General features: G+C 37.1%; 1 protein-coding gene across 1 annotated transcript in view; it reads right to left on the bottom strand.

The window, feature by feature from the left end:
• Positions 1 to 13,162, bottom strand: part of LOC145715826 (BTB/POZ domain-containing protein 8-like) — a 51,207-nt gene that overhangs the window by 16,763 nt on the left and 21,282 nt on the right. Inside the window, exons 3-4 of the mRNA XM_081818799.1 lie at positions 8,680 to 8,915; positions 3,559 to 3,676 (exon numbers count right to left, since the gene is read on the bottom strand). Coding sequence (XP_081674925.1) covers positions 3,559 to 3,676; positions 8,680 to 8,915 — 354 coding nt within the window. The remainder of the gene's footprint in view (positions 1 to 3,558; positions 3,677 to 8,679; positions 8,916 to 13,162) is intronic.

Genomic DNA, 13,162 nt, shown 5'->3' with positions numbered 1-13,162 from the left:
TGCTATAATTACTATTATTCTTTTCATAGATAAAGAAATTGAGACTTGAAGACATTAAGCAACTTCTCAACGATTCCATAAATGGTGGAGTCAGAATCTAAACCCAGAAAGACTGACTTCTGAATTACTAAACTATACACTTCTGAAAAAGCTTTCAGCTGAACATATAACTGATTAATACTATGGCACAAAATAGAACATCGACCTCCTGAGTGTCAATTTGCTAAATATTCAGAAAAAAACTACATTTTAAAGGGGAGTTGAACACTTTAACTTAATGAATGAAAGCCTAATGGTATAATATCAGACACTGAAATGAAAGGTATTTTGGAAAGAAAAAAAAAAGAAAGGTATTTTGGAAAGGCTATCAGATCGAGTGTCAAAGCTAAAATCAGGAATCACTGCCATGCTTTTTCAATAAAGCAGCCCCCCCAAAAATCTTAATTATGGAACACAGAAGTACAACAAACAGACTATCTTAAAAATTTAACAGATTCACAATTTCTCTCAGGAAACACTACATAATAAATAATGTCATAAAATGTGAGATCCGCAGTAGACTGCACCAGGTACAAACTTAGGGGTAGGCTGAAGAGGACAGGAGGAAATAAAGGAAAACTGAAATGTACAATATCCAGATGGTATTCATCTGGTGATTGAAAGCAATTCAGGCAGGAAAGTAATGTTACAGAGGTCTACAAAAGAGGGTAATGTATAGTAGTGTCCCAGGAAGCAATACTCAGAAAAGGAGTAACATAACTAACAACAGGATCAATGAACTCTAAGGGGTCCTCCTTTTATTATAACCCCCCCTCAAATAAAAAGAGCTCTCTTCATTTCTCCTTTGAGTAGAAGTATTGGAGATAGACAAGGACAAAGATGTGGGAAGAGTGAAGAATATGCTTCAGAGGGGAAAAAGCCTATGTAGATGGAGAAGAGTAAAGTAAATGTGACTTTACCTGGAGGCATACTGCTATCCCATCTTTGGATTGGGGGGAAATGCAAGTGATTCAAACCACATTTCTCTGCTTGCCCCACATAAGTGATTACAGGTTGTTGCTACCATCTACACAAAAGCTTATCATCAAAGGCCTATTGCCTGGATGATTATAGCAAACACCTATATAGTCCTTTAAAGTAATTTAATCCTCATAGTCACCCTGTGAGATGAGTACTTTGAGAATACCCATGTTTGATAAGGATGTTAAAGCACAGAATGGTTAAACTGCCCAAATTCACAGAGCTAAAAGATGGTAGGGCTAGAATTCAAACCCAGGCAGAAAGGCTCCACACACAGTTCACACACTTTTAACCACTCTGTTATAAAATAACTTCTTTGGTTTAATTGTGCCACCACAAGCAAGTGACTGACATCAGACTGTACTGCAGCATATCAAGGACTCCAGGCAATAAGCTGGGAATCAAGATAAAGACTGACAGAGCAACTAGCAACCGGAGACATATCTTGGAAGAACCAGGTATCAGGGATGTTTATGAAGAGAGAGCATGAGAGAAAGACGGGACTCAAGAAAAGAAGAAACTACCTCATTACCACAGCAATTTGGACCTATTAAGCTAGCAAACTAAGCGGTTATAAAATAGAGCCCTAATGTGAATGTAATTCTGATCATAAATTCTGGTATTTATGAGTACTCGCATTGATCTTTCAATAGATGAGTCCATATAATTTAAAAATTAAAACAGCCATATCACAAATGGATTTTTAGCCACATCACTAGGATAAATGCTGACACTGATCATTTAGAACAGAAGTAATTCAGAAAGTTCTGATGCTGGGCTCTAAACTACATGACATGAATGTATGTCTTCCGAACTACTGACAAAATATTCCTTAAATTGAATAATAAAATTATTATGTACTAAACAGTTATTTAAGTTTGGACTAGGAAGATAATCTTGAGATTTAGGTTTTGCCACTGTAACTCATATAAGTGTACTAACAAAGTAGAAAAACTTAAGACAGATCTTCTTAGAATATATGCTCAGGAAATTACCTTTCTAGTTAATATATACTTATTTTTTATTGCTAGGTGAACAAAATAAACCAGACATGTGAGCAAGAACTCTTCTGGAATACAAACCTAATATTCTAGATGCAGCTCCTAAAACATAGTCCACTCTCAGGCAGCACACAGAGAGGCCAAATATAGACACTGTTTGAGGATATATTGCAAATGATCACAAGGTCTTGCTTTCCCTGTATGACAATAACCTTAGGGCTCTATAAGTAAAACTTTGGTACAATGCCCCTGTGGTTTCAAGAAAAACCAGAACACAAAATAAAATTAATGTATAAAATAAAATTGCATTGCCCCCCCCCCAAAAAAAAGAATCAAAGAAGCAAAGAAACACACATACACACGATTTGGGAAATATATATCCATGATATGGAATATATATTAATAAATCTGTATTACACCCTGTATTTTACTGTATGTAATACAGATTTCATAAAAATTAGAAAAATGTGCATATGTACTTATAATTACAAAATACATGTTCCCAAGAGAAAAACTCAAATTCTGAATGGTAAATAGTCTGACTGAAACTAGTAATCCTAGAGTTTAGCAATGTACTGCTGTCAATTAACTGGCAAAGCCAATATGATTTTTGAGAACACAAACATCACTAGTTTTGGCATGGTAGATTCCTGTAATCTAAACCCATTGCTAATTTCACTAAGATTGTGTATCCTTGAACCTAGAAGACTGGTTCTTGCCATTGCAAATAACCTGGTTCTTCCTCTTCAGGAGCACCAGAATAACTTAGCAACATTCTATCTGAAACACAAAGAGAGGGAGGAAAAACACTGGGTTCCTCAGTCTTCTGGTTCCATTTCTTGTCCATTGTGAGGCCCAGCTGTATTTCTTTCCCTTGAGTTCCAAAAGAAAATCTGTATTTATTAAAATTTTTTCTTCTTTGAAGCACATTTTAGTTACTTGCAAAAAAGAACAGGCTTTAATTTGAAATCTAAAAGCCTAGAATGTCTAAGCAACCCAATTCTAAAGCATAATAATGGTTTTTAAAAAGTACATTGAAATATTAAGCCTTCTAATCAATGCTATTCATAAGAATATCTATTCTGAATCAAAGACTTTGAGCCAAAATGCAACTAGAGAAAATACATGTCATTCATGTAGAAATAATCATTTTCAATACTATAATGCCTGTGAAATTAAAAACTGCATTTAATTATATTTTCTGTGATAGTGGCTTTCAAACCTATTTTAGCAACAGAATATTTTCTTCTAATGAAATCTTAGGTTCACACCCAATACAAAGCAGAGATCAGCTCTGGTTGAAACATGTGCACATGTCTGGAAGGGGGCATGTGAGCCTGGCTGAACCTGCAGGCAGAAAACCCTGCCTAATGTCCAACCCCTTCCCCTGTCACGGGTCCCCTGAGGCATCGCCATGAAACCCCTGTGACTTTTGTGAATCAGAGCTTGAAAACCACTGTGCTAGGAAGAGATAGCCATGCTTTTAAACTTTACTTTCACAACCAAGACACCAAATCACAGTCAAGTGCCTATTTACCTGTGAGCTTTAAAACTTTTTCCATCAACATAAATATCAATATCTGGGCAATAATGTTTCACGTAAAGTTTCAATAAATCTTCTCCTAATTCAGATGCAGGATCCAAGTCACAATTATCTTTAAAAGAGAAAAACAAAACTAAAAAATAGTTTCTTTATTATAAATATCCAAAAATTTTGTGTTTTAATATTACTAAAGGTTTTTCCACAGTTATCTTGATTAGCTACTAAGAGAGAGCAATAGTAACTACAATATTTAACTAGTAAATTCAAAATAAAACAATATTAAAATCATCTCTATCTTGCTTTGAAAAATAAATTTCAACTTAATTTAAATATAAATATACCTTTGAATACAGATTTATAGTTAAATATAGGTAATATTATCACAAAATTATACACCAAAATTGAAGCCACTGAATGAATATCCGACATAGGAAGTCAGAAAATTTTCCAATTTTGATACCCTTTTTCATTACCTTCCTATTCCTGTTCATGAGTTTTTGGTGAAAATGAAAATGACATTTGAGCCAATATATATTCAACTAAAATCAATGGGATTTATGGAGCACTTACTATGAGTTTAGTACTATATACAGTATAGAAAAATAAAGAAAATAAATATTTTTAAAAGTATCTCTACTTCAAAAGATTCATCATTCAGAAAGGGAGAAGTGAAACATAAAACATGTTTATATTTTAAAAATTACTACACTGTATATCATAGCTTTGTCAGTCCAGAAACTTTAGTCAATACATCTGGTGAGAATCCGTCACTGGGGACAGATTCCCACCAACCAAATTTACAAATTTATAAATTTATATATTTATAAACCACAATGTCATCATTGGCTCTGATATCAAGAGAGATCCAGAATCCAACCACGACTCAGTATCTCCATGGCTACCACCCCAGTCTAAGCCACTATCATCTTGCACCTAGATCTCTGCAATAACTTCCCAACACATCTACCACTCTTGAGCCCAACAGAGGCATGTTTTAAAAATGTAATCCAGGGCGCCTGGGTGGCTCAGTTGGTTGGGCGACTGCCTTCGGCTCAGGTCATGGTCCTGGAGTCCCGGGATCGAGTCCCGCATCGGGCTCCCTGCTTGGCGGGGAGTCTGCTTCTCCCTCTCCCACTCCCCATTTGTGTTCCCTCTCTCGCTGTGTCTTTCTCTGTCAAATAAATAAATAAAATCTTTAAAAAAAAAAAAAAATGTAATCCAAATCATGAGCCGTCTCAGTTCAAAACCATATGGCTCTCTCCATTTTTTTAAATAGTAAAAGCCAGTCTTACAATGATTTACCAGGCCCCACAACATCCAGCTCCTCACTATGCAGGTGGTTGGGGACTAGCCTGAGCTCTCAGAGCCTGGAGGGCCACAGCTGTCCAGGGCAGGATGACAGGGGGAAGACTGAGCATATGACTATTACCTTGCATAACAGGATAAACCTTAGCGTCAGAATTGAATTGCTGGATACCCAATTGATATTGGAGAATTAGTTGGTGTAGGGGGAAAAAACACACACACATTTTGGTGTCAGAAGTGGTCAAAGAAAAAAACCCACAGTCAGAGAAATCCCAAACTCAATGTTCCTCAAGCTCAAGTCTTCATTCCACTTTACCATAATCTTGTTCTGCTTATACTCCAGAAGCCTGCCAAATAGTACCACCCAAACTCTCCAAAATGGCTTATAAGGAAGGTGACCACATGTCTTGGTTTGCCTGGGACAGTCCCAGCTAATGCCTGTTGCCCCAGAATAATTATTGACCACAATAATAATTCTGCACTTTCTACTCTTTCAAAAGTATCCCAATTTGGACAATAAGAAATAAGGTCATCCTTTATATAAGGCTTTCAATAATCTGGCTTCTGCTTATATCTCCAGGCTCATCTCTCACTGTAACCATTCTTGTCCCCTACTCCACCCTAGTCCCACAATAAACTATTTCCAGTCTTTAAAATTTGCTATGTGCCTGAGCTCTCTCCGCCTCTAAGCATGTTGTTTCCTTTGCCTGGAATACTTCTCCCCTAAATTCTTTTTGCCTGGTTAACTCCTGCTTTTTTCCCTGAGATTCAACTCAGACATCACTCCCTTCATGTAGCTTTCTCTGTATGCTAAGTCCAGGTAAAATGTGCCTTATCTGTGTCCTCATCACACTCTGTGCATAATCCATCTGACTATATCTCCTCCTAGACTGCACGACAGGAACTCTATCTGTTTTGTTCACTCTTAAACATTCAAAACCTAATGCAAAATCAATATTCCATTTAAAAATGTGATAATTAGGGGGCGCCTGGCTGGCTCAGTCAGCAGAGCATGTGATTCTTGATCTCAGGGTTGTGAGTTCAAGCCCCATGCTGAGTGTAGAGATTACTTAAAAATAAAATCTTTAAAAAATATGTGATAATTAGAATGGCATTCCAGGAAGAAACAGCAAGTGCAAGAATACAGTTCTTTGGGGGAAACGCCAAGTAATTCAGTAAGACTAGAGCTCAAAGGGTGGGAGGACGTTGTGAAGAGAAGAAGCAGCAGAGTTCTAGGCAAGAGCCAGTTCACAAATTTCCTTATGTCACTGGAAAGAACCTGGGATTTATATTAAGGCTATGGGAAACAATTGAAGAATTTTAATAAGGGGAGTGCCGTGATCAGACCTGCAGTTAACAAATATTGTTCTATACAGTATAAATGGAGGGTGGCACAATGAGAGGCCTGGCAACTAGCTGGGGTGCAGATGCTCAAGAAAAATTGCAAAGACTTAAAATTAAGAAATGGTAGGAGGATAAAGAAGAGAAGTATTTAAAATATTTAAGAGAGGGGCACCTGGCTGGCTCAGTTGGAGAAGCATGAGACTCTTGATTTTAGGGTTATGAGTCCAAGCCCAATGTTGGGTGTAGAGATTACTTAAATAAGGCGCTAACTTCCTGTTGTGTGTAGGACCTGATGGATGTAAACGCCATTCACTTTGTATCCCTTGTGCCTGGAGTACAGAATCATTCCATATGTGTGTGCCCTCTAGGGGGTTATGTATCATTGGGGAGCACAGGGTCATAGAACACAGGAAGTTTCGAGGAAGGTGACACTGACAGTAGGAAAGCTTGCAAAGAAGTTAGTAAGATTCGGACAACAAGTATCTGATAAACTGGTAAACATGGGGGTTTCCATGGAGGAATGGAGAAAGTAGTTCAAAGACAGGGGGTTGAGGGGTAAATGAGCTCTTTTCACTTACATTCGCAATGTGTTTGGCCACTTTAATGGGCTGCTGTGGGACTGTGGCAGAACTCTAGATGAGAGACAGGAAAAATGGGTACTAAATATCAGCTTGGCCAACTGCTATATCTGTGTGGCCTTGAGAAAGTCCCTTATACTTAGAGTTCTCATCTGTAAAAATCAGCCTACAGCCACTTACTTCTTAGAGTTATCTGAGACCAAATGAGATAAACTATACGAATGGATCTACCTCAAAGCTTAGAAGAGACATCCATTCATTCATTCACCATAGTTAGATACTGTTAACGTACATACAAGGATTCTGAGTGGGCTTAAGTCAGTTTGGTTATTATTATTGTTGTACTAAATATCAATAATAAAATCTTTCAGTTAACATACTTTCATATACATTCAATTCTGCTACAATGCTTGCTTTTAAAATATCAGTTTGATCTAACACAACTGATATATTAGGGAACAATTTGAACATGATGTGAAATTTTCATTTGCTTACGTGCATTTCACTTCCTTGCAGCTCATGCACAAGAAATACTAGGTCACTGCAAAAAAAACTGCACCCACCTGAACGGAACCATATAAGAATACATAAAACATACACAAACACCTTAAACATCTACCAGATACCTCAGTTCACTGCATATGTTATGACCTACATCCTCCATATCTGGTGTTACAAATTTCCATCTGATTGCAGATAACCAACTGTTGGAAGACCATTTTCAATGAATATTTTCTGTTTCTGTATGGTCTGAGGCAGAGCATACTTTTCTGGGCAGAGCGCTGGAAAATTTGGACAAAGAATGATTAAAGAACAAACATGCCTTGGAGGCTAGAGATACTGTGAGGTTCCAGAAATATTTACAGATTTTCTTCCCCTCAAAACCATTTCCCTATACTCCAGGGTGGTGAAGCTACCTTCCTCTCTCTTCACCAGGGAAGATTTATTTACCTTCCAAAGTAAAGACCCCTCCCTCCTATTCTATTTCCCTCTCTCTATCTCTATCAGATCTGCCAGCAGCCTATGAAAGTCTCCTAATTTTGGTGTTCCTCTCTTATGGTGCAATCCCACTCTACATGCAGGGTAACATCAGGCCCTCACCACTGAACCTTGCGGGGACTGGAGGTTGGGAACTTGCACTAAGATGCTCTGTAAATAATAAATAGACCAGAGATCTCAAGTTTCCTGTTAGAATATCTACCATTACTCTATCTCTGTATCATCTATACTTATAGATATCTATACTTACTCCTATGTCCTTAACATCCTCCTTCTGCCAATTCACAATAGTTCACAAGCTGCAACCTTTCTGACACCCACTTCCACAAACAAATTTAAGTTCTTTTTCAAGGTCAATTACCATATTTATTGTAGTATTTAGGTATTTCTTAACAACTCAACATGTGTAAAATCATACCATTTTTATTAGATTTCTATCTTTTTAAAATGTGTCACAACAAAATTGTAATTTTTTTGTGTCATGACAAAATATAATGATTTTTATGCTGCATGTTTTTTTAAGCAATACATATATTGTGTTATAACAGAACTGAATCTATAGTCTGCTAAAGCTTCTATTGGTGTGGATCAGAATAAGGATGATGACATGTGGAGGCTTAAGAGGAGAACTGTGAATTTATTCATAATAACCCCATCTCCAATTGCTTGGGAAAACTAGGAGTTGACTATAGTATTACTTTCACTTACCCATAAAAAATTTGCTTTCACTTACTTTTATTACATTTACTTTCAATTACTTTTATTTCATTTGCCTATAAAAAAGAAATCAGTAGAGTTGATTTTTGAAGTACGTTTTTCTCCAATTGTATCAGAATATAGTTACTTTCATGGCATTAAAATGTATAAAAATCCACTAAAAAAGCCTCACCAGTGGAAATTAAATTGTCCTCTCCATCACTGATATCCTCTGGAACTTCATGCTTCAGAAGAGAACAAGGAGATGACTTTTTATCTAAGAACTCTACAGATGATCTTCCATCATTGTCGGTGCACTTTCCAAAGCTGAAGTCATATCTCTTTTGTGGTACTCCCCTCTCTACTATCTTTTTCCTAAGAATTTCCTCTTCATAGTTTTTTAGGCTTCTGTTTGATGAATATACAATTCTAAAAGAAAATGTAAAATATTAATGAAAATAATGTTGGTGATTCTTAAAAGCTAGTTTCCCAAGTGCTACTTTCATATAATACAACTATATAATTTTAAAACCATTTTTATCTGGACTAACTGGAAAAAGATCTCAAATAGCAGAAAGTTTTAAAAGTAGCCTATGAAATATTTTAATGTTAGAAAGGAATATACAATGCCATCAAACTAGATAACCTAGATAAAATGGACAATTCTTAGAAAGACACACACTACCACCTGACTTAAGAAGAAACAGTATCTGAGCAGACCTATACCAACTACAGAGATTGAATTAGTAATCAAAAACTTCCTACAACATAAATCCAGGACAGGTGGCTTCACTGGTGAACCTACCAAATGTTTAAAGAAATGACACTAATCCTTCACAAACTTTTCCAAAAAATAGAAAACAGAACACTTCTTAACACATTCCGAGGCCATTACTATCCTGATACAAAAGCAGACAAAGACACCATAAGAAAAGAAAACCATAGACTAATATTTCTTATTAATATAGTTGAAAAAAAATTCCTTAGCAAAGTAATAGCAAACTGAATCTAGCAACATATAAAAGGATTATAAACCATGACCAACTGGGGTTTATCTCAGGAATTCAAGGGTAGCTAAACAAATGAAAATCAATGTTATACATCACATGCTATTGTCTGAATGTTTGTAGACCCTCAAAATTTGTATGTTGAAACCTAAAGCCCAGTGTGATATAAGGTAGGAGGTGAGGCCTTTGAGAGGTTACTTAGGTGGAGCCCTCATGAATGGGATTAGTGCCCTTATAAAAGAGGCTCCAAAAAGATCCCTCACCTCCTTCCACCATGTGAGGGCACAGTGAGAAGTCAGCATCTACAACCCGGAATAGGGTTTTCACCAGACAGAATCCTACCATGCTGGCACTCTGGTCTTGGACTTCCACACTCCAGAACTGTGAGAAATAAATTTTTGTTGTTTATAAGCCATCCAGTCTGTAGTATTTTTTTAGAGCAGTCCAAAGACATCATAAAACCTTTTAAATTTAGTCCTCTTAGTAGGACTAAGACACCATATCAACAGGACAAAAAACACATGATCACCTCAATAGATGCAGAAAAAGCATTTGACAAAATCCAACACCCTGTCATGATGAAACACTCAAAAAACTTGGAATAGAAGGAATGTCCTCAACCTGATTAAGAACATCTATGAAAAACCCACAGCTAACATCATATTTAATGGTACAAGACTGAAAACTTTCCTTCTAAGATCAGAAAGGATGCCTGCCTGTTCTCATTACTTCTATTCAACATTTAACTGGAGGCTCTAGCCAGGGGATTAGGCAAGAAAAAGAAATAAAAGGCATCTGAATTGGAAAGGAATAACTAAAGCTATCTCTATTTACAAATGACAAACTTGTATATAGAAATCCTTGGAAACCCACCCCAAAACCTATTTGTTAAACAAGTTCTACAAGATTGCAGGATACAAGATCAATATGCAAAAATCAATTATATTTCTAAATACTAGAAATCAACAGTCTAAAAGGAAATTAGAAAATAGTACCATTTACAATAACATCAAAAAAATAAAATACTTAAGAATATATTTCACAAAAAAAGCATAACACTTATACATTCAAAGCTATAAAACAATGCTGCAAGCAATTATATAAAGGGAAACACATTCTAGATGATTTAAGATGGCAATACTCTCTGAATTGCTCTACAGATTCTATTCAATGCAGTATCTATCAAAATTCAACTACTTTTCTGCAGAAATGGAAAAGTCAGTCCTCAAATTCAAATAGAAATGCAAGGGACCTAGGGGCGCCTGGGTGGCTCAGATGGTTAAGCGTCTGCCTTCAGCTCAGGTCATGATCCCAGTGTCCTGGGATCAAGCCTTGCATCAGGCTCCTGGCTCAGCGGGGAGCCTGCTTCTCCCTCTCCCTCTGCCTCTCCCCCTTTGACTGCTCTCTCTCTTTCTCTCTGTATCTCTGTCTCAAATGAATAAATAAAATCTTTAAAAAAAAAATGCAAGGGACCCAGAACAGTCAAAACAATCTTGACAAAGAACAAAGATGGAAGATTCATACTTCCCAAATTCTAAGCTTCCTACAGAGCTACAGTCATCTGCACTGTGTGGTACTGGCATGAGGATAAACATATAGATCAGCAGAACAGAACTGAGTGCATAGAACTACATATATAGGCAACTAACTTTTGACAACAGTGTGGTGATATTGTGATTTATAACATGAAATATATATTTGGCTTTTGTCCACTGTTCCTGGCACATATCTCCTAAAACCCTTGTAATTTCCTATGCAAGAGTCATAGGGACATTTTTGCTATAATGCTTAGCTTTGTTCCCAACTCCCGAAATAGCTCCAGGGCAATAGAAGTGGAATGGATGGCTCTTCTTATTCATAACAAGCCCTTTGAACCACAGCAGAGTTTACATTAATGAGCTAGGTGACATTTGGAAAGCCCCCAAGGATGGGGCTGCTTGGCAAGAGAGTTTGAATTAATCATCAATGGCTAATGATTTCATCCATCATGCCTAAGTAATAAAGCCTCCATAAAGACCCTAAAAGATGGGATTCAGTGAGCCTCTGGGTTGGTGAATACATGGAGGAGCTGGGAGAGTGGTGCACCCAGAGAGGGCATGGGAACTCCACACCCCTTCCCACATACTCGCCCTTTCCATCTCTTTCATCTGGCTGTTCTTAAGTTACATCCTTTTATAGTAAATTGGCAATCTAGTAAGTAAAATCCTTTCCTGAGTTCTGTGAGTTCTGTGTTCTAGCAAATTAATTGAACTTGAGAAAGGAGTCATGGGACCCTTCAATTCATAGCTGGTTGGTCAGAAGCACAGGGAACAACCCAGACTTGCAACTGCATGTGAAAAGGGTTTGGGACAGTCTCATGGGACTAAACCCTTAACCTGTGGGATCTAATAATATCTCCAGGTAGTGTCAGAATTGAATTAAATGTGTAGGACCCCCAGCTGGTATCTGGAGAATCTCAGAACTGTTTGATGTGGGGGAAAACTCCCACACATTTGGTGACCAGAAGGGTCAGAAATGAATTATTCTATAAGTACAGTATTAAAAGTAAAGGAGACATTGGGGAGGGTATGTGCTATGGTGAGCGCTGTGAATTGTGTTAAGATTGATGAATCACAGACCTGTACCTCTGAAACAAATAATACATTATATGTTTTAAAAAAAAGAAGATAGTAGGAAGGGAAAAATGAAGGGGGGAAAATCGGAGGGGGAGAGAAACCATGAGAGACTATGGACTCTGAGAAACAAAGTGAGGGTTCTAGAGGGAAGGGGGGTGGGGGGATGGGTTAGCCTGGTGATGGGTATTAAAGAGGGCACGTACTGAATGGAGCACTGGGTGTTATACGCAAACAATGCATCATGGAACACTACATCAAAAACTAATGATGTAATGTATGGTGATTAACATAACACAATAAAAAAAAAAGTAAAGGAGACACACAGTAAAGTGTTTTTCCTTTAGAGGTGTCCAGACAATCCAACAGGAAAAGAATAGTCTCTTCAAAAGATGGTGCTGAGATAAGTGGATATCCAAATATGAAAGAACAAAGCTGGATACTAGCCTCACAATTATATACAAAAATTAATTCAGAATAGGTGAAAGATCTAAATGTAAGAACTAAAAAAGTATACATGGGTATAAGTCTTCATTACCTTGGATTAGGCAATGGTTTTTTACACATAACACCAAAAGTACAAGTAACAACAACAAAAAAGAAATAAAGTGAAAATCATAGAAATTATAAACTTTTGTACTTTCAAAGACACTATGAAGAAAGTTAAAAGACAATTCACAGAATGGGAGAAAGAGTTTGCAAACCATATACCTGATAAGAGACTTGTATCTAGAACATATAAAGAATTTTAAAATCCTTTCCTATAGAATAAAATTCTTTTTTGAAAAAGATTTTATTTGGGAGAGAGAGAGAGCATGCGCATGCATGCACATGAGAGAGAACACGAACAGGGGGAAAGGTAGAGAGAGAAGCAGACTCCCCATGGAGCAGGGAGGCCAGTGCAGGGCTCAATCCCAGGACCCTGGGATCACGACCTGAACCAAAGGCAGACACTTAACCCACTGAGCCACCTAGGTGCCCCAGAATAAAATTCATATATAGAGACTATGTACAGAATATCAAATATATAAAGAATTTCAAAATATAAACAATACAT

This window comes from Leptonychotes weddellii, chromosome 4, assembly GCF_054177405.1.
Source record: "Leptonychotes weddellii isolate Sample4059 chromosome 4, ASM5417740v2, whole genome shotgun sequence".
Lineage (NCBI taxonomy): Eukaryota > Metazoa > Chordata > Mammalia > Carnivora > Phocidae > Leptonychotes > Leptonychotes weddellii.
Note: the sequence above shows the minus strand (reverse complement) of the source record. Positions and strands in the feature narration are given on the sequence as shown.